A 21,979-nucleotide genomic window follows, 5' to 3' on the forward strand; every position below is an offset into this window, starting at 1 on the left:
TTGATTATACCTTGTACCCTGCATGGGACCAGGTCAGAGATTTGTCATTTCTACCCTTACAAGCAGGCTTCTCAAAGGATGAACCCCAACGGCTGATGCAGTTATCAGTTTGGTTTCCAATAGGGTGGTGATGTTATGGGAAAACAAGAGAACAATCTGGGGAAGAGACTCTCTTCAAAGACCCACTTGTGGTTTTCTCACTGAGAGCAATGCAAGATCATTTTGTAGCCGGAAAGGGAAGTGAACTGGAGATACTTGGGTGAGCCCGACAGGTCACTGGCCAGAAAATGCTGAGGGTGCCTAGGACATCATACTTTCTCTCACAGAGGAGCTCTGCTTGGGATGTTATTAGTTTACGTTTCATGGCTCAAATTCTCAGTCACTGTTCTCAAATGCTATCTCTCAGAGGTGGGAATTAGGCTTTTCCAAGCATCTCCAACTCACTCTGCCTCCAAGATCCTAAATGCCTTCATTAGACAAACTTTGACCCTTTCAGCATTGGGACTCTGAGTGGGAAGGTCAGATATGATCTGGTTTTCCTTTTCTATTTTGGTGTCTGTTATAGACTGAGTGTTTGTGTCCTTCCCCAAGTCCCATTCACATATTGAAGCCCTAATGTCCAACATGATAGTATTAGGAGGTAGGGCTTTTGGTAGGTAATTAGGATTAGACAAAGGAATGAAGGCGGGGCCCTTAAAATAGAACTAGTGTCCTTATAAGGTAAAATTCTTTCTCTCTCTCTCTCTCTCTCTCTCTCTCTCTCCTGTTAGAAGGCCATGTGAGGACATTGTGAGAAGCCAGCTGCCTCAGCTTCCAGAATTGTGAGAAATAAATTTCTGTTAAGTTACCCAGTCTGTGGTATTTTGTTATGGTAGCTTAAACTTTGACAGCATCTCAGTATGAAACTACAGATAAAAAATTTAAAAAACAAAGCATGGTCACACATTTTCACCCATCCAAACTCCTTATAGCAAGAATTCTTGGTTTTTGACTAGCTCAGGGGACCAGAATGCTGTGTTTTGCAGCCCTTTTTTTCAGGCTTGCTTAGGTGCTGGGATCTTTGATCGTGGCTTCATTAGGATTCCATTTCAGCTGAAAACAGGCATGAGACACATGCTGAAAGCACTTGCTCCCCAGAGCCATTAAATCACCTTGTTATTTATTACTCTCTAGAATCCGCTAATTTACATGTGGTCTCTTCTCATAGGATTGCCTCAAGTAAATCTGAATCTGTTTAGACAATTTTATGGGTATTGTAAAACCACAATTGAATTTCAAGCCTTTGTAGTAGTCCAGCCAAGATGTACTTCAATTAGAAATAATTGCTGTAAATGCTGTTATGATGTGGTGGATGCCCACTCTTCCCCCCAGACCTTTGTTCTGTTAAATCTCCTCAGAGTCTCTTCTTTATTCTTCAGCTAAATAGACAGGCTCTCAGAATATACGCTCTTGGAGTTGTAATATAGCAGTAATATTGTGCTTCTCTCTTAATTAACCTTGTTAACCAAGGATTTGGAACATCATTTGGTTAATCTGAGGGCTTTTGATCCTTGCATCACACATCTATAGTTGAGTGAGGATACCTCTGTGAAACATGTGCCTGCGTTTGTTGGCATCCACTAAATACCTTTTGCATTCTTTCAGTCATGATGTGATATTCTTGTTTCATGGAATAATGTTTGTGAAATGCTTAGGTTGGTGCCAGGCAAAGTAAATATTAGGTATCATCATTATTATTATTATTATCATAAAAGGTTTTTTAAGGAAGGGAAATAGAGGAACAGACTTGTCAAAAACACGTGGGCCACTCAAGATGAATGAGTCCACAGTGTATTCCATACTCCACACTGCCTGAGATCCTTGTCCTTCTAAGAAAATCTTGCCCTCAAGATATTCAAATTCCTGTTTTTTTTTAACCCTTATGGAGTCTTCTGAGGTACCTCCCATCCCTTCCTGCTTCCCAAGAGGGGAGGGACAAAAGGCTGTTCTTCTCCCTGTAGGGCACGTTCCCCCACCACCTGAAGTTCCAGAGATATGGTAATGAACACATTTTTCTTAGTCTTGTTTCATAGTTAATCTCCAAAGCATGAAAACAGTTTGCAAGTTGATTAAACTGTAAGAGCACAACAGCTCTGAGGTGAGGGCTGCACTGATGAATGCAAATGTGTAAAATTGTTCAGTGTATGAAAAATACATCAACATGAATCCCAACTTGAACTGTTAAGTTCCATATTTAAATTTAACCACATGAATATGGCTTTTGGATCAACTGGTGGCAGTAAATCAAGTCAGTAGAATTTCATTTTAGAGTAAGAAATAACCATCTCTTGCAGGAAAAAAAATGTGATTTGAGCATTTGATCTGGGATCACTGGCCATGAGTGTCCTTCAGGAAAGGCCCATAAAGGTCCCTGACACAAAGGGACATAATGGACCTTCAGTTGGACAAATGGCACATGGTCTGAGTATCCAGGGCATGAACAGTAAGTATGAAACTGCTTTGGAAAGGAAGGCGCTGGGTACTGGGCTTTTCTATGCTTGATCTGAGTTTAAAATGGCCAAAGCTGAGAGCAAGGTGATGAGGAATCCAGAGCTTCTGTGTACACTGCAGGGCATTTTATTTGGGCACTCCTGATGCTCTTCCCAGGCCCTCGTGTCCCATGAAGGCAAACACAGACACCTGGCCCACGGGATTCACCTCCACTGTGCCAGAGTTGGGGCAGCTCATGAGAGAAATTTACCTTTCTCTCACTTCTGTTGTAAATGGAAATGACACAAATGGGCTATCTTTATTTTTTAAAACAAAGAAACAACCACCCTAACAACAAAACAACAACAAAATCCCAAAACTCGACAAAAAAGGAGAAAATGATGTCAGTTTCAGACACTGAAAATTCTAATCCAGATACCATAGTAGAAATAATACTTCTCTCCAAATATATCCCACTGTTAGACAAAAATACTTTTCTTCTTTGAACTAATCATTATGTAGCTCTGGGTATCACATGGCATCAGCCACAGAGTTGGTCTTTAGGTTTTCTTCTTTTGCCCAGTGAAGCCATCCATTACATTAAAGGCGCCTACATAGTCAGCTATAAGCAGTCCTGTCTTGACGGGCAGGACACTAAAGAGAATGCAAAACAAAATTAACTTTCTTGGTTATTATTTGTGAAAGCATCTTCACCAGCTTAGTTGAAATCTGTCACTTCTTGTCATAGGTGAAGTCATTCACTCATGCACACATTATGCAGTCTCAGTGCTACCTACCTCAGGGTGGCTGGGCCTTGTCCACTACATAGGGTTCATCTGCTCAGGGTCTCTAGAGCTCTCCTAGTTTCACTTAAATTATTCAATTCACTTCTCACCTCAGTTTCCAAAGCATCACCATCCTGTACATTGACTAAGAGGGAGCAGGCAAGTCTAGTGCTTGCAGCACAGGCTTTGGTGGTAAAAGCATCTGGCTGGGCTCAGAAAAGGGAATCTCAGAATGGAGATTAGAAGCGTTCCCTTATAATCTCCATTCTAAGATCCCTTTTTCTGATTTTACATTTCTTCATAGCACTTATGATCCCTATTATACCTTTTCTTTTACTTTTTTGTCCCCCCTCCCCTGCAAGAAGACAATTTCCATGATGATACAAATTTCTCTGTATCTTGTTCTTTGCTCTATCCCTAGAACCTGGGATGGTGCATGGCACACACACGGCATTCTCTAAATGTTGAATAAATGTTTGAAAGAGGGTTTGATATAATCCCCTTTATGGAGCCTCTCTGTGTTTCCTCTAGTCTTCTCAGGACTATCTAGCCCTCTCAAACATGACCCAGAACTAATATGCTATAAAAGCACATATACCTTCACAGTTGTTCAGAGCAGAGAAATTAAGTCCCATGTTATTAGAGTTGGCTTTGCTATACTCCAATCTGCTATTAGGCAAGAGAATACACACCATGCTGTAAATACACATGCTGCACAATATGCAGTGCATTACACTAATCTGGACAGTCTCATAATCATTGTCTCTACATTGTAAATGAAAAAACTGAGGCCTGGAGAATACAGGGCATGCTAAGACTCACAGACTTGGTAAATAGTAACCCTAGATTTCAAATTGCTTGTCAAAGATCTTTTGCTCTGCCCCACATACCCTCTGTCAGGCACACTGATCTCTCTTGTGTGACATGAAGCCTAGAAAAGGTATAACAGTGGTGGCAAACCTATAGCATACATGCCACAGTGGGCTGTTTGTTATCACTGAAAGCTCTAAAAGGTTAACCATTACTGGTATAGGATGTAAGAATGGCATTTGGTTCACTGCACAAAGTAGATACAATTCACTAAGAAGAAAAATTTCTAAATGCAGGGAAGGCATGTAGTGAGGATGAAGTATAATACCTCTTTTCAAATAATTGAAAACTGTCACTATAAAGAGGAGTGGAATTGCACAAAGAGCTTGTGGAGGAAGCCAGAGCTAGCAAGAAGCATAAGATATCCATTGCAATTCAACAGAGGATGGGCAAACTGCTTCCTTGCAAGGAGATACTCTTATGAGGTGATAATATTATGATGAGCAAAAGAAAAAAGTATCTCTCTTTAAAAAGTCATTTCAGGGGCCAGGGATTTAGCTCAGTGGTTCTGCCACCTGCCTCGCAAGCACAAGGTCCTGAGTCTGATCCCTGGTACCAACAAAACAAAACAAAACAAAACAAAACAAACCAAGTCATTTCAGTCTGTTTCTAGAGAATTCAATAAATCCACCTCCTTGTGGTAATAATACAATACGAAGAGTCAAGGAGGGTCCAGACCTGTTCCCGGACTCATGGCAGGCCCTACAACTGTGCAAATTTGGCATTATGTCAACAAAAAGATCAAAAGATGGGTTCACTAGCATGTAGAAGATTTTCCTTTTTAAAATAGAAAAAAAACGTTCAAATGGGAAGGGGAACAAGGGAGGGGGGAAGGGGAAGAGAAGGAGGAAAAAGAAAAAAGAATAGAAGGGAAAATAGAAACAAAGCTTTTGTAAATGGGAAGGGGGAGAAGGGTTGAAGGGAGGGGAGAGGAAGGGGAAAAGAAGAAGAATCTAGATCTATTATGTACAGATACAAATTCCCTAGGATGAATGTGATTATGGATATCAAAAGTATATCAAAAAATTAATTAAAAATTCACTAATTTAAGAGATATATTTTTAGGTGGCCTCTCCTAGTGGGATTTAGAGTAAACTATTGTGTGGCATGTTAGAGAAGTAATAGAATCTGATATATTACCTTTTTAAAAACATCACAAGATATAAAAACTTTGGCATATACAGGTACAGCTGTTCCTGCAGAATAGCATCTATTATTTTCCTGACTACATATTCTGGTTCCAGAATTGGCAACAGAGTAGGGGAACTAGAAGATAAACAACAAAGCAAAACTCAAATTAACAAGTTAATAAGAATAATTCTATCAAATCAGGGATAAAAAGGTTGAAAGACAGTATCACTTATTTTTTCACCTTCATGATTTTATGTACTTTTATATTTACTTCCTGGTAACATAACTAGAATTTGAAATGGAAAATAATGATTCTAATCTATATGCTGAAGTTACAGTAAACATCAATGTGAAACTATTTTTAAAAATCTAATGTTTTAAAGCAACTCACTGAAAACAAACTGATTGCTGTCTCCATGGGATGCAGAACTGGTGATCTGTGCCTCCTATGGACACGATGTATCTCTCTCCTCCCAGACCACTCACATGTTGAAGCCTAATCCCTAACGTAATGGTATTAGAAGGTGAGGTCTTTGGAAAGTCTTTAGGTCATGAGGGTGGAGTACTCATGAATGCTTATTTGTGTCCTTATAAGAAGATCCATGAAACAGAGATTCTACCTTCACTCCCACCCCCAAAACCAAGTGAAGGTAGAATAATGAGAAGGCAGAATATGCAAACCAAGAAAAGGCTCTTACCAGACTCTGGATCTTGGACTTCTAGCCTCTAGAACTGTGAGAAAGAATTTTCTGTTGTTTAAGGCACTTACTATACGGTGTTCTGTTACAGCAGCCCAGACTAAACTTTCCTTCAATGATTTCCAGTCTTTCTGGAATCAGGAAAGAGGGCTCAGTAGGGGTGGGTGGCAGAGAGGGTCTGTGGCCAGGACAACCTCAAGATGAATAAGCAGATCTAGGACCACAGAGCAGCTACTAATTGGACATTGCTTTAATAAACCATTTCCATTCCACTGAGTATCTAAAACGCATGCAAAGAAAAAATTCTGAAACCATTTTAAAATTAGGCTGAGTGTTAGCAAAATATCTTCTAAATACTTTCTTTTTTTTTTTTGGTACCGGGCATTGAACACACGTCCCTGCACTTGCCGGGGCAGGCAGCAGAACCACTGAGCTAAAGCCCTGGGCTTTTTAAAGAATTTTTAAAAACACAACAAAAGCAGAGAGAGAGCCAATCATTTTAAACAATTTTTTATATTAAAAGGCATACATACCTAGTAGTACAACCCTCAAACATTCCTGTTTTTATAAAAAACGGACACACAATTGTAGTTTTGATCCCTTTTTGTTTTTGGGCAAATGTTTCTACAAACATAGATTCAGCAAATCCAACGGCTGCAAATTTACTTGCACAATAATCTGAAAGAGAAATGACGCTAATGTATACAGGCACGCCTTCTTTCTTCTATTTTGCCATATTGTACTTTGCAGAAGCTGAGATTTGTACCACATGAATGCTGACAGAAACGTACAGAATAAAGGTCACGCTAATGGTTTCAGACGGAAATCAGGACTCTATTGGGAATTTGACGAGAGACCATTCATGTTACATTCTGGCAAAGAACTTATCTACATTTTGTCCATGCTTTGAGACTTTGTAAATTAAAAGTGATGAACTAGTACATCAAATAGAAGATATTTCAAGGCAGCAAGGCATTCAGGCTACTGCATAGGGATTTCTTGATGTTTTAGCCAGATTTACAGGGAGAACTGGGAGCAAAGAGCAAAGTGGAAAAATCTGGAGTTTGGCTAGAAAAGGAACACCTTTAAAACTGTGGTAAAGGAGCATGTGGTTGCTAAGGAGATTAGTGCATTGAAAAGAAGCCAAGGCTGGGTATAGTGGTACAGGACTGCAATCCGAGCTACTTGGGAAATTGAATCTGGAGGATTTAAGTTTGAGGATAGTCTGCACAACTTAGCAAGACCCTATCTAAAACAACAACAACAACAACAACAACAACAAAGAGGTTATAGTACAATGCCCTGGATCTGATCACCAGTACTGTACTACTTAAAAAAAAAAAGTAAAGTACTTTGCACCAGGACACTGGGAAAGATGCCCCAAGGATATCTCAGGAATCAACGAGATGTCACCCATCACAAGCTCAAAGACTTCTGTTTGAGAAGAGAGCCCTGGGATGCCCCGTTCTAACCATGCCAATTAGGGAACTGTTTTCTCTGGATTTATTTTCCTCATGTTCAGCCATCCAGGCACTCAGAAACAATTGAAGTCATGGTTCCAGTGGGCCCAGGTACAGCTTGAGGCAGTAGCAGACTCTGGCAAATCCCATGCAGTCTTTGTTTTGCAAGCAGGCAAAATGAAAGAAGTAGGGACTCAGAAAAGGTTCCACTAAAAGCTCAAAGGAAAGCCTGAGCAGCCAGATGGAATGTGGCAGGAGCAAATTTCTTGTAAACAGTCCCTTACAGGGTGATGTATGAAGCTGTTACAGTAAAGCCAAAGCTGCAATGACTATCCAGGAAGTTAAAGATGCCACCAAGTTGGAATGTCTGCTGAGGAAAGGTTCAGGCAGTGAGCAGCGCTACCCAAGAGAGGCCATGTGGCCAAACAGTCACGCAGGGCTACTCAAGCCCTTGGTGGCCCACATTTTGCCACTGTGTGGCTTGGATGTCAGGCAATGGAGCTATGGGACTTGATGTTCAGCCTCCTGGGATTTGGGCTTGCTTTGGTCTGACTTCTTGCTATTTTTCAGTCTTCTTTTTTGGAATGGGAATCGTTGTCCTGTGCTGCTGTATCATGGAATTATGTAACTTATTTTTTGACATTTATAGGGCCTTGTAGCTAAAAGTTTGGCTTGAGTCTCAGAAGAGACTTTGGACTTGGACTTCTGAGCAATGCTGGAACTGTTAGGGTTTTGGGGACTTGTGGAGATGGACTAAGTGCGTTTTCCACTGTGAGACGTACATGAGCTTCTGGGAGCCTGGGGCAGAATGTGAGGGTTTAGATCTTAAATGTCCTCCAAAGGCTCTTGTGCTAAAGACTTGGTTGCCAGCTTGTGGTGCTACTAGAAGGTGGGGGAAGCCATAAGAAGTGGGGCCTATGCTGCTGTGGTGGCACATGCCTGCAGTCCCAGCTACCCGAGAGGCTGAGGTAAGAGGACTTCAAGTTCAAGAATAGCCTGTAACGGAGTGCCTTAAAATTTTAAAAAAGGGCTAGGGTTGTAGCTCAGTGGAGTGCTTGCCCAGTACATGCAAGGCCTGAGTTCCCTTCCCAGCACCAAAACAAACAAACAAAAATACAAAAAACAAAAGGTGAGGCCTAGTGGAAGGAAGTTAAGTCATTGGGCATATGCCTCCAAATGATATACTGGGGTGTTGGCTTCTTCCTTTCTCTCTGTGCTTCCTACCCAATGTTGTCGTTGAAAATGAATTGCCTGCTCTCTCCATGAGATGCAGACTTCTAATGATCTTTTACTTCCAGATAAAAAACAAAGGGCTTACTGGCTTCAGCTTTCACTTCTTAAATACTTTAAAAATGCAGGGAGAAGTAGAAAGTGGTATTTATGTTCATTTTAAGCATTCTGTCTTTAATCACACTTGCTTCAAAAATACCTATATATTCAATTTGTTGGATGAAAAAGTTTTGGAAAAGTAATGACATTTAGAAGGATTAATGCTTTCCTTTTCTTCACAGTAAGAAGAGGCATGCCTACTGGCTATGTTATGAAGCAGCTACTATGAATGGCAAGAATCAGGTTAGAAGCACTGGGCACAGGACTGTCAGGCCCTAAGGGTGCCACAGACAGTGGGTGAGAGGCTAGAGGGAGGGAAGGGAAGAGAGGCTTCTAGGACCATCTGAGTCATCTGGGGTAAATGTAGCTCACTGAACCCTTGGTCCTTAAGATTCTAATGAGCAGAGAGCCCAGGACCCACAGAATAGGCAAGGAGCCAAGATCCACACTGTGGGGAATACAAAAAGCTTACACTGTTTTTCAGGTGAGCTGGGGATGGAAGACTTTCATATCTAAAGACAAAGATGTTGTCTCAGAAACAAGCTTAGCAGCTGTAAATATGTCTATATTATCTCAAAGGACATTGACTCATCAGACATGTCATATAGAGATAAATAATAACCCCTGATGAATTCAAAGAAGGATAGAGGGAAGGAAGTCCAGGGCCCAGGGAGTATACCGTGATAATATTTTGGGTGGCTGATGGTTCTGAAAACACTTCTTTGTGAATCTTGAACCATGAGGCTTAGTTCAAAAGTGCCTAATCGGCATACTTTGTGTTTTATTATCTGAATATTGCTGTTATGTTTCTTTTTTTTTTTTTTTTTTCCTTTTTGGTACTGGGGATTGAACTCAGGACCTTGTGGTTGTGAGGCAGGCAGCAGCACCACTGAGCTAAATCCCTCTGGTCCACTGTTATGTTTCTGTTGGACGAGTTTCAGAAGACTATGCAAGTTGGGACCAAGGATGGTTATTCTAGAGTCTCCTTGTAGGAAAAGTCAAGACATTTGCTCCTCCCAGAGCCAGCTCTTGAGTTGGCCCCCCGTGACTAAAAATCTTTGTGTATCTCTTTACTCCTGCCTGCTCCTATTGTCAAATCAGTTGGGTGTTACAGAGGAGATGACAAGACCACCATTTCTTGCAGGTCTTCAACAAGTAAAAAACCAAAAAGGTTAATTTTAATTTTCTTGAGATGAATACATAGTTTCCAAACTCACAGCAGTGGAGACTAGCCTTCCTTTCCATTCTGGTAACAGTGCCAGGTGAATTTAATCATTGTGCACAAAGGAATATTTACATGCAGTTGGACTGTGCCCTTTGGAATCATTACATCTTATGCAATCTCCAGTAAAAAGCACAGTTCAACTTCATATAAGCGTAACTGACGGGCAGTTTTGTAGTACCATGTAGTCCCATGTCAGCCTCTTGTCTTATTGACTATATTTCTTGGTTAATTGTTCTTTATTATTAGGGCATCAAGTCAACACTGACAGTTCAGAGCTACAATATAAGTTAAAGGTTATTAGGAATTCTGCAATTGTAAAATATTACATTTCTCTTACCTGCCAGCCCATTTACTCCAACTAATCCAGCTGAACTTGAAATGCAAACCAAATGTCCATGGTTATTAGCAATCATAGTAGGTAGAAAGGCTTTATAAGTCTAAGAAAAGTAAAGAAAAAATTTTAACATTTAATAGCACATTGTATATTTTTTCTCAGCTGTTCATATGATTATTATGATTAAATTTTTTAGTTGATAAAAAATACCTTAAGTCAAAGCAATGAAAGCGACCAGGGCAAAACAGAAATGGGAAAAAGACATAAAAGCCACAAGAGTTGAGACTTTTTAGGGGATTGTGATCTTTGCCTTTATTCTAACCATATATAACTGTTACATATAGTTAATTACATGTAAGTATTATATATACATTTACATATAGTTAATTATATAATTCTTCATTCTAAACATACATATAGACATATATGTATATATCTTACAAAGGAGAGGGACATAGGGACATTGGGAACAAGAGATATTATTTGCAGTAGTAGTTCCCATAGGAACAGGACGATTGCTAAGTTCTGGATCTTTGCATCTCTCCCCTGAAAACATTACATAACACCGAAAATACCACCAGCACCACTATACTTTTGCTGAAAGATGGGGACAGAAAATCTAGAAATTTCAAATTACAATTGAAGGCTGCTAAAGGGGAATTGGGCAAGGTGTGAGGAAAAACAAGGGAGGTCAGAAATCTCCAGCTAATACTCCAAACGAGAGTCCTGACCAGGGAATGAAGAGCAGTGAGCAGGGTTGGAACCAAATGGGTCAAAAGCTGGGAGTGGCAGCAAGGTGCTATGTCTAAAGTGTGGGATAAAGTCAGAGAGGGCTGGTCTCATTCAACAAACGCCAGCAAAGTTCAACTACTGGAAGTGACTGCATCACTTCATAAGTCAGGGCTGTGATCATGAATGCTACTATCGAGAGAACCTCTCCTTTCTCCAGTCAGGTACCAAATAAGGGTTTGATTTGCCCCAAAGAGATATGATTGATGGTTGCTAATAAATAATGCCCCTGTTCACTTTTGAAAGAATCCCTGCTTAGGCAAATTATAAAGTTACACTGGCCATGTCTAAGTATAGTTACTTGTTATGTAGCCTTGAGCAAATCTTTTAAGTTTGGTGTTCCCTACTGTGTTTCTCACTGAACTGTTTTAAGGCTTACAGTCATCTCTCAGTATTTTGGGGATGATTAGTTCTAGCCCACCCTCCCAACTACCAAAACCCAAGGATGCTCAAATCCCTTATATAAAATAGTATAGTATTTGCATATAAGCTATGGACATCTTTCCATATACTTTAAATAGTTTCTAGGCTTATATCTCACACAAAATACATGCTATGAAAATAGTTGTTACACTGTATTATTTAGAGAAAATGACAAACATTTGTCCATATTCGGTATACACACAATTTTTTTTCTGAATATTTTGACTCCTGCTTGGTTGAATCCATGGATGTAGAACCCAAGGACACAGAGGGCTGACTATATATGTGAGCTGCTTGGGACAGCAACATTGCTAGCAATCAGTAAACAGAAATATGACCATGAAGACAGTTTTGTCTCGATAGGATTCCCCGAAGAGAGCTATAGATTAAGTTGGATCAACAGAGGACAACTGAGTGGGCCAGGACAAGTCCAAAATTAAAGTATCAAGGCTGGGAGCATAGCTTGGTAGAGTGCTTGTCTAGTGTGCACGAGGTCCTGGGTTCAATTACTAGCAACACACACACACACACAAGCACACAAACACACAAAATTATGATATCTGTGCCCTACTTAGAGGCTGACAAAATTAAAGAGCAAGAGGAAAGCACTGTAGAATTCCAGAACAATGTTATACTAATTAGAAGAAAAAAACAATTACCCATAAATGTGCTTTAAAATTCACATTAAATGACTTTTCCATAAGCTCATCTGGGCAGTCAAGGAACTTCTTGCCTGTTACAATTCCAGCATTGTTAATTAAGATGGAAACATCTCCAACTTCTTTTTTAACCTGAGTTGAAAAACAAGAATGATACCACCATGGTAATATTTCTTTATATGATGTAGGATTTATTTTTCCATGGTTATAGATATTATATTATATTTAAGAATAAAGTTTTTTTTTTTTGTAGAGTCTGGTCTAGTAGAGATCCAGTTCTGATGCTATTTTCTTTCCATGGTTAAGACTATTCTTATACTCCGACTAATAATTTTGTTCTAAGCTCTATATTAGTAGAAGATCATTTTAATCAGTGTGATGGTATATAAGAATAGCTTTTTTTTATAACCAAATGACATACAGGTCAAGAGCTAGCACACATGGAGATGGGGCAGGGTAGGGAACCAATGCAGGAAGAAGATAAAACATATAAGCTGAAGATCTGTGAGTCATTTCTTGCTTCAATACTGGCTGGTGTGGGTGTTTAATCATTTTTGTTTAGGAAATAAAAGTTCTAGATAAAACACTGGAGCCTCTCCTATTGCAACTTCGGAGTGTAATCTCAGCTTCTACGTGAGAAGTGGGCACGGAGCTTTCCAGGGTTAATGACAGGAGGTGGTACTCCTCTCCCTGTGTTCTTGGTTATGTTCTGAATTTCATTACTGTGATTCAGATCACAGAGCAGTGGCCCTGATGCACGTCTCCTCCTGCGCCTTGGGGCAGACTCACATCAGTACCATTGTGTATGTGCCTGCAGGTGTATGTGTGTGTACACTTGCCCCTGTGGATGGTGCAAGGTGTATTGCTACAGTATGGTGTAGGGGAACAAGTGTCTCTGAGGCCAGCAGAAGCTACCATCTTCTCATGTAATCTTTTGTAAGGTCCAGGTCCCAGCATCAGGGTATTGTGTTTTGAGCATTTACACTAGCCAACTGACTCTGTAGCTTAGGACACATTTAAGATAGAGTAGAGACTAAGGGAACCTTATTATTATTACTATTTTTTTGGTACCGGGGATCGAACTCAGGTCCTTGCGCTTGTGCAGAGGCAGCGAAACCACTGAGCTAAATCCCCGGCCCAGGAAACTTATGTTTTATGCAAGAGTTTTCAGAAAAAAGCACCAGAAGTTTGCAATCTGCAAGTCTGATTTGGTATGTGGCTAAAATATTTTATGAAATCTAACTTGAACAGCAGTCAAAGGTGCAAACGACTTTCTCTCCCATACTTGAAGCAAAAGCAAAGGCCTGAAAGGGATTTAGGCCAGAAGACAGTACCAGTATTAGAGGCTGAAATCCAAATTCAGGATCAGGGATGGAAAAGCCAGAGCTTGCACCAAAGAGAAATAGATAGGCTCATGTACCCTAATTGACTGTTGATGAGAAATTCTAACATGGTAAGATGCTCATGCTTGGAGTGAACTTGCTGGTACTATTCTTCTTTTATAAGGGCCTAGGGGTCACAGCTAAGGAAGAATGCAACAAGTTCTAATTCTTAAGTAGCTCTCTCTCTCTCTTTCTTTCTTTTTTTCTTTTTCATTTAGTATTCTCCTTAGCATAAAAGTGAGGCAACAGTGTATTTAGTTGTTTTATAACTCTTGCAAAACTCACATGTGAGCTGTGCCCTTCTTTTATCTGGGCTCACCCTATGAATGTCTACAGTATAAAAACAAAAACCTGCCAGGGGAGGTCCTCAAGCTACCATGTGTGTCAGAGTCCAGTGCTGAACTGTCAAGGTTACTGATGAGGATTTTCCAAACACAAGGTTTTACAACCACAACTGATTAGTTGTAGTGGTGGTAGGAAAAATTCTGCTTTTACCAGTGATCATATAGTCCATAATCTTGGACATCAGAATTCAGTAATCAGTTTTAAGGAAATTTTCATATGAATAAATTCAAAAGCTTAGGTTTTTGTTTCTTTTTGGTGGGGGACTGGTGAAGGTAACAATGTAATTGGAAATATGCTAAGTCAAAGTGATTTTGATTTGTACAGACTACGAGTCAGTCATTAAATTCAGGACATTTCCACATGCCACATCAAGAATTAGTGACAACTACCTACCCCTGGCTTGCTCTTATATTTATTCCTCAAAATAACCTCTGATCCAGGATGCCATGTAGCAACTCTAGACTTCCTCAACTCAAGAGTAAGCTATGGTCTAGGGAATAAGCTCTAAAAATTATCAAATACTCAGCAGAGATAAAACACTGGCATACTTCCCTAAGAAATTTCTCCTTGATTACTCTCCTAGGGGATACTTCTTAAAAATTCTCTGATACTTCCCCATTATCTAGAATAAGAAGTGAAAATGGTTGGCTTACAAGGGTGCAGAGTAAATTCCTCTAAATTCAAAAGAGCACACCAATAATTCTTTCCAAGACCACAAAGTGATAAAAGTTGCTAGTAATATGACATTTCACCACTTTAAAAGGAAGCAATTGAGGCAGAACTAAATCACAGATCCAGCGAGGAGTAAGCCAGTTATTTATAAAGTGCTTCACAATAGTTTTCCCTATAGCTGAAAGTTGTCAATTGTAACCAACCACTGCTTAAATCTGGCTGGAGAAGTCATTTGTGGTTGGCATAAATCATGTCAGGTGATTGGTGCTTCATGTATAAACAGCCAAATCTAGGAGGTTGGATGTGCATGGAGGGTGCCCCGTGTAAGCCTGGAGAGCTGGTAAGCTTTGGATCTCCAGTCTGTACTAGGAAGCCTACAACTGGAGCTGAGGTGAGAAAGATGTGAAATAAGAAGACAAAACTTCACCTGCTAGTGACCTGTAAAATTTTCCTGTAGGAATTGATGAAAAAAGTAACAAGGTGTTGCCAGTGGAGCCTGCAAAATGTGACAGAACCCTGCAAAGTACCCAGACTGCTCATAGCAGGCTTGTATGTTCCTCCCTTCTAATTAAATTGGGCAATTCTGGGAGCTACAAACAAAGTGACCAAGAGAGTGACTTGTGGTGTATGCTTGCCAATGTGAGGGCATAGAAATCCTTTTGAGGAAATGGGCGGTCGCTCTATGAACCAAGAACCTTCTTACCATTGGTATATTAAAGCTTTGGTTTCCTGGAACTTTCTTTATATTTGCATCTGTATAATTGCTGAAGAAGCAAATGCATTTAAGAGTCTTAGGATGAGTAAAGTATTTTGATTTTCTTATGTCTACTTATGAAAAATATGCATTCAAATGAGAAGCACGGTGGTAAAGTAGACACAGTTTGGATTTAAAATCAGACTAAATGTGAGTGCAAATCTAAGCTCAGTTGCATCCTAGGTCTGTAACTACTCAGGATTCAATAAACTTAAGTCTCAGCTGTGGCTAGCTACTTATTAGTTATATTTCTTAGGTAAGCTACATGCCTGCCTTTATTTGTGAAAGGTGAATAATAGTGTTGTTATAGTTTGATTTAAAATGTCCCCTAAAAGGCTCATATGAGAATTGATTATATCAGGAAGGCACTAATCTCATCAAAGGATTAGCCCATTTATGCGTTCATGGCTGAATGGGCCACTTCAACTAGGGCCTAGCTGAAGGAGGTGGGTTACTTGGGGCATGCCTTTGAGGCACATATCTTTTCTTGAGCTCTTTTTTTGCCCTTCCTGTCTGCTTTCTGGTTGCCATGTGATTAACAGTTTTCCTCTGCCATGCTGTTTTTACCTAAAAGCCAGATCATGGACTGAAACGTTTGAAACCATGAGCCAAAATAAACCTTTTCTCCTTTAAGTTGTGTATATCAGATTTTTGTCTCACCAGTGGAAGTGTGACTAATACAAGTGTATTTTACTTTGTAGTTCTGTAATACAATACATTACATACAGGGTACTTAGCACAGCAACTTCCATACAATAAAAACTAAAAACTCCAAATTCTCACTGCCAGACTATATATATATATATATATATATATATATATATATATATATATATATAATTTTGGTACTGGGGATCGAACTTGGGACCTTGTGCTTTTGAGGCAGGCAAATAGGTTTTGAGAAAGACAAATGAACAACAAAACTGATACGATATATGCCAAAGTATTCACACAGGGATCTTTCTGCCCATAAAAAATGATGAGTCCCCAAGATTTACCTGATCAGCCACTTTATAGACTTCTTCCTTTTGACTGCAGTCACAGGTGTAGGCACGTACCTTCATGGCACCAGCTTCCTGAGCCATCCGGCATGTCTCCTCATTTGCCTCTGTATTGACATCCCAGAGAACAAGCACAGATCCAAGACGGGCAAATTGCAAGGCTAAGAGCCTCCCGAGTCCACTCCCAGAGCCTGTTATGAGGACAGTTTCACCAGCCACATTCTTTCGTGGCTTTGGAATGAAGGTAAAAATCAGAGCCTTCAGAACACTAAAAAGTGATTTTCCTAAGAAAACAAGCAATTCCTTTGTTGTTTTCAGGTAGGAAGCCATGTTCTTCTGTCTGACACCTACAAAGCAAGATAGTTTGCTTAGTATGTGGAGCTCCATTTTCTCAAATAGTGAAAGTAACTGAGCAGCCTGATTTAAACACTGTTTCCTGGTAGCAGCCTCTGAACTCAGAAAGAGTACCAAGTCACCATGGGCAGCCTCCAGCAATATTCTTCCCATTAGGAAATCCATACCAGGTGTCCCAGCCAGGCCACCATGCCCCCTTTTAGGCATACCACTATTTCAGTGAATGCCAGAAGACAGAGGTCTACTCAGTGGTCTCCAGCACTGTCGTACAGTCAGAAGACTCATCATTGACCTGTATGACAGGAAAACTCATAATGCCAAGACTAGACTTCAGTGTGCCTGTCTCAATGCTCCTCCTATGCTGTGAGACCTAAGACAAGTCGACGGTTTATCCGTGTCTTGGCAGATGCTCCCAAGTACTTCAGAGCTTAGCAGCGTGAAGTTGTCTCCATCTGAGGTTCAGGATGCTTGCTGTTCACTTGCATAGGCAGTGATGTCAACAGGTTCATCTCCAGGTTGGAATTCTGCATTTCTCACTGACTTCCTTTGCAACTTTGGTAAAAATCATTTCATCTTTTGTACCCCTATTTCTTTCTCTACAAAGAGTTTATACCAATACTTACCACACATGGAGCTGTAGGAGTAAAAGAGAATACAGGTGAAATATTAAGGAGCATTATAAGGTCATTACTAGTCCATATGAAACATCTGAACAAATTAGGGATGTGTGGGTATGCATGGTCCTTCACACAGCGCTCTTCCAGGAGTCCTGGGGAATGAGGAGAAGCTGGTTGCATTTTAATGCTTACCAGCTTGTACATCATCTCCCCTTCTAGCTCCCAGTCTCTATAAAGCGGCATGATCATAAAGTAGATGATTTACTAGGGGTGCCAAGCACATAATGACAGCAACATACTCACTAGAGCTATACTGGCTATTCCTGCTGGCAAGAACAAATTCTCCTCCTTATACTAATGAAAGTCAGTCATAGTAAGTACTGTATATGTATACATGAAAGTAAATGTACATTTTCATTACATTGTAAAGATGCGTTCTTAGGAACATACCAGTGTCTTAAGTCTGATCAGGCTGCAGGCTTCTTCCGTGTGTCTTCTTGCCACAGCCTACTCAGTACAAAGATTGAGTTAGCACTAGGCAATGTGAGCAGGCACACTGTTTCCCAGGCCAGGGAGGCAGGCAGGAGTGTGCAGGCAGACTCCCAGCCACAACTTCTGCTGAAAGAAGCGAATAGGTTAGCAGTAAGGAGCAGGAGGTGCAAGCACTGAACAGCAGAGAGACAGGAACCTGGGCAAAAAAGTCGAAGAAGAGCCACCAGGAAGGGAGAATGGAAGGCAGCTCGCCTCTGTGTGTGTGTGTGTGGGTGTGTGTGGGTGTGTGGGTGTGCGCGCACACCGGGGGATTGTCCACACCCGGAAGCTGGGGTCTGCGGATGCTTCCGCCAAGGGCCCCCACTGGCCCACTGCTGCCTCGGGCCTCGCCCCCTACCCACATCCGGCCGCCACGCTCTGGCCCTCGCCCGGCGTCCGTTCCGCAAGACCCTGGAGGAGGCACTGAACCGAGTCGCGCCACTTCCTCCTAGGGCCAGCCTCCAAAGAGGGCCGGTCTTGGTAACTCACGCTTGCAGTCCCCGAGAAGCCGGGCTCGTTTACCCCTAGGACCCCGAGAGGTTCAGGCGTTTATCTCGGCGCCGCCCGCGTCTGGGGTGGGGCTGCCGGTGCACCCGGCCCGCCCAGGCCTTTTGTCTTTTCTCGGGCAGAGAGCTTGAGAAGGTGAAAATTCGATCTTGGCTACTGGGTGTGCACACTCAGATTTCTCTTACGTTTAAGATTTCCAGTGCCCAGGCTGCACCCTGGATTATTAAATCAGAATTTCTGTATTGGAAGCCCACCGCCACCTCCTCCTGCGACCCTGGTGTATTTGCAGAGCCCCGGTGGGAAATTCACCTGCAGTGTCTGATTCTCCGCTGGGATCCAAAGTCAGCAGCTCGTCAGTAAGGCCTGTGGGCATGAGTTTAGGAGACGCCCTTGAGTGGGTAGGGACTGGCTGGAGCAGTTACTGTGGTGGCAGAGGGCCAGGGAGACCTTTATTCTATGAAGGTGAAATTTAAAAATGGAGCAAGAATCAACACTGCACTCTGACTGGTTTACTGAAGATCTCTTAGTTGTGAAGATTCAGAGGATACAGCGATGATATATCTGTCAAGAAAAAATGATAAATATCCACTAATAAAATTAGAGAGTGAATGTAAGTCACCACTGGAATGCTTATAATAGAGGGTGGAGTTTAGTGGGTGGCACAAGGAGCAGAGATGACAATAAATTAAATTATGGGGTATTGAAGGGAAAACGGAGTGAGGGTGGGATCGGTTTTGGAATTCACCTGAGGGCCAGGTGGGGCAGGCTCAGCCAACCAGGGACAGGTCTAGGGGTAGGAGAAACTGCACTTTTGTTCTTTATTTGGTGAAGAAGAAATAGGGCTGTTAATCCTGGAAAGATAGGAGCAGAGAAGGCCTTGAATGCCTTTCAGTGCTTAGGAGGTTCCTAGGCCAGCTATGGAGAGCACTGAACTAGTTGTCCTGTGGGAAAGTCCTTTGTGGCAGATGTGTGTGCACTGGTGTCAGATCAGCTTTCATTTCCCAAGCGCATTATTCAAGTGCTGTGCAGTGGTCCGGGGAACATCAGAGCTTCTAAGAAGGATTGGGAGACATATTCATGGACTGTATGCACCATGAGGGTGAGAGATGGGCATCTCAGTTGCCTCTGAGGTCCATAAAAGAGGGACCCTTAACCAATCTTGGAGGGGAAGCTAGGCTGTAGGGGCCTTCCACACTGCAGAGGTAGAATGGGCCAAGGTGCAGAGGTGAGCAACAACTGGAAATGAGAGTGGATGGAGCCACAGAGAAGTTGGCTGATGGGCTCCGGGTCATGTAGCCTGTGAGAATTCAGATGATTAGACAGTGGAAAACACCAGCCTTCCATTATCTCCATGGCTTCTCTGAGCTGCCACTCTTCTTTCTGGTCAGAAGTTGGAGGTGGGCTTCAAGAAAGAAAACTTGAAAACCAGAAATCTCATCTATATTGAATATGGGTGTAGGCAGTGGAGGGTACACTACTTAAAGGAGCCAGAGACCTTGCTGTGTGCAGAAGACCTGGCTTGCATTTGAGGGAGGGAGACACAGAGAAGTGGCCATCACCTTGAAAGCTAAGAAAGAACTTTTAAAGTGAGAAATGGACTGTTCATGTCAAAGATGTTTAATAAGCTAATAAACATATGAAGAAATGGTCTTAACTACATCTACATCTTAGATCTTGGAGCCAAATAGCTGCATAATAAAAAGTTTATTGACTTTCAGGTTGACAAACATTTTGAGAAGGGAATGTCTTTATATGGAAGTGGTGGACATTATATAATTCTGGAGAATTATATGTATCAGGAGGTAGAATGATATACAGTAGACCCTGATTATGACTGGCTTGACATATGAACAACTTGGCTTATGACTGGAATTTTAGCTTTAACTAATAAAGTCTTGAGTTAGGACCCAAATGCTGGCCACTTGTGCTTCCACATGGTCTCAGATGCAGATCTAACCCTTAAAGAGTTCTGGAAGGAACATGACAGCATCCTTTCCTGCGTGGGGTTAATGGAGAAACCCTGGGCCAATGTCTCTCTAAGAACACTGAGATCTGCCTGGAAGAAAGTGTGGCCTAAAGTTATACAGGAGAGAGACTTTGAGGGCAGTTGACCGACTTGGGTTATAAGCAGCCCTTGGGAACGAATTGAGGTGATAAGTCAAGGGTCCATTGTATATCCTTTGACCTAATTCTACCCATAAGACTTTATCTTTCCCAACATTATCATTGCTAACAAACTTTTTTTTCTGAGTAATTGCAGTGCGAATGGCAAGGTAATGAATTTATGTAGATTTGACCTAGATGTGCCAAGATTGCTCAAATTGTGCAAAAGATGAGTCAGAAACAGCCAGTGATTCATGGCCCAGATAAGCTTTGTCCTCTTTTCCTTTTGTCTTCATTTTACTGAGGTGTAATTTACATACTATAAAATTGCTTTATTTTTTATTTTTTGAGACAAGATCTTGCTATGTATTCCAGGCAAACTCAGGCGATCCTCTTGCTTCAGCCTCCTGAGTGCTGGGATTAAAGGTGTATGACACTACACCTGGCTCTAAATCACTTATTTTAAATACACAGTTTGAGTTTTAGTAAATTTATACACTTGTGCAATTGTACATTAACACAATACAGTTGTGACACTTCCATCACACCAGTAAGTTCTCTTAGGTCCATTTTATTTTATTTATTTATTTATTTATTTATTTATTGGTACTGGGGATTGAACTCAGGTCCTTGTGCTTGCGCAGCAGGTGGCGAAACCACTGGGCTAAATCCCCGGCCCACTTAGGTCCATTTTAAAACTAACATTTAGCTTAAAGTTTATTGGGAAGTGGAGGTAACATAAATGGTATAGATTCTGGCCCCAACCTGTGTGATAAACTTGTGGTTAGATATTCTACAAGGACTGCTTTTCTCATTTTTATTTTTCACTTAAATCAATTTGATGTTTCTCCATTCTCTTTCCCTACCCCTAACACCACTTCCCAATTCAGTCCTCTGATAGGATAGCCTTGCTGGGGTCCAGCTTGAAGTGGTTGATTTCTCGGCCATTCAGAGTCTGACTTGATATGGTTGTTCTCCAGGCCATTCTTTTGGTTTTTATAGGCTATTAGGGTTTTAATGTGTCCCCTTAAAATTCATGTATTGGAAACATAATCCCAAAATTCATATGTTGATGATTTATTTGGAGGTAGGCTTCTGGGGAGAGAATTATGATTAGATGAGGTTTTGAGATTAGGGCCCCTGTGATAGGAGTAGTAGCATAATAATAATAATAATAATAATAATAATAATAGACATGAGCACACAGGCTCTGTCATGTCTGCTGCCATAGTATGAGGCTGTAGGAAGGGTCTCATCAGGTGCCAGTGCCATATTCTTGGGCTTTTAGACTCTAGAACTATGAGAAATAAATGTTTTCTTTATAATTTAGTCTGTGGTATTCTGCTATAGCTGTAGAAAACAGACAAAGACACAGACTTTATACTTCTTTTCTATTCTCCTCATCATATGTGCACCTAAGATAGCTAATATACCTCTCTACCTCTTCCTGACACACAAAAAGGGTAAGTTTAACTTTCAAGATTCTTACTTTCATTTTATCCAGGGAATGAATCTCATTTCTTTTCCCAAGAGATCATTTA

At 41.1% G+C, this 21,979-nt stretch overlaps 1 protein-coding gene across 10 annotated transcripts; it reads right to left on the reverse strand.

Moving 5' to 3' along the window:
* Positions 1 to 683: 683 nt before the first annotated feature.
* On the reverse strand, positions 684 to 18,771 carry Sdr16c5 (short chain dehydrogenase/reductase family 16C member 5). 10 transcript variants are annotated; one of them, XM_013068050.3, is made up of 8 exons: positions 18,645 to 18,771; positions 17,748 to 17,915; positions 16,324 to 16,673; positions 12,173 to 12,304; positions 10,305 to 10,404; positions 6,487 to 6,631; positions 5,265 to 5,390; positions 684 to 3,123 (listed from the first exon to the last, which is right to left on the reverse strand). In XM_013068050.3, exons 3-8 carry the CDS (start codon positions 16,654 to 16,656, stop codon positions 3,030 to 3,032), a joined length of 930 nt encoding a protein of 309 aa, XP_012923504.1. In that variant the 5' UTR covers positions 16,657 to 16,673; positions 17,748 to 17,915; positions 18,645 to 18,771; the 3' UTR covers positions 684 to 3,029. The 10 variants fall into 10 exon arrangements, with proteins under 10 accessions (XP_012923504.1, XP_021105219.1, XP_087046460.1 ...); XM_021249560.2 differs by having other exon boundaries at positions 17,748 to 17,912; positions 18,645 to 18,764; XM_087190334.1 differs by lacking the exon at positions 18,645 to 18,771 and adding an exon at positions 18,521 to 18,633 and having other exon boundaries at positions 17,748 to 17,912.
* Positions 18,772 to 21,979: the final 3,208 nt, after the last annotated feature.

Source organism: Heterocephalus glaber, unplaced genomic scaffold (assembly GCF_053883595.1).
Source record: "Heterocephalus glaber isolate CG9 unplaced genomic scaffold, H.glaber_assembly_v1.0 deba00001553, whole genome shotgun sequence".
NCBI classification, from domain to species: domain Eukaryota; kingdom Metazoa; phylum Chordata; class Mammalia; order Rodentia; family Bathyergidae; genus Heterocephalus; species Heterocephalus glaber.

Bases quoted from the DNA above. Each gene is read 5' to 3' on its own strand.
- Sdr16c5 (XM_013068050.3), bottom strand. From the start codon at position 16,656: ATGGCTTCCTACCTGAAAACAACAAAGGAATTGCTTGTTTTCTTAGGA. The intron at 10,405-12,172 runs GTAATTGTTTTT...TACTTTTCTTAG, and splicing joins ATTTTAAAGCACATTTATGG to ACTTATAAAGCCTTTCTACC. The intron at 3,124-5,264 runs GTAATATATCAG...CATTCTCTTTAG, and splicing joins CTTGTGATGTTTTTAAAAAG to TGTCCTGCCCGTCAAGACAG.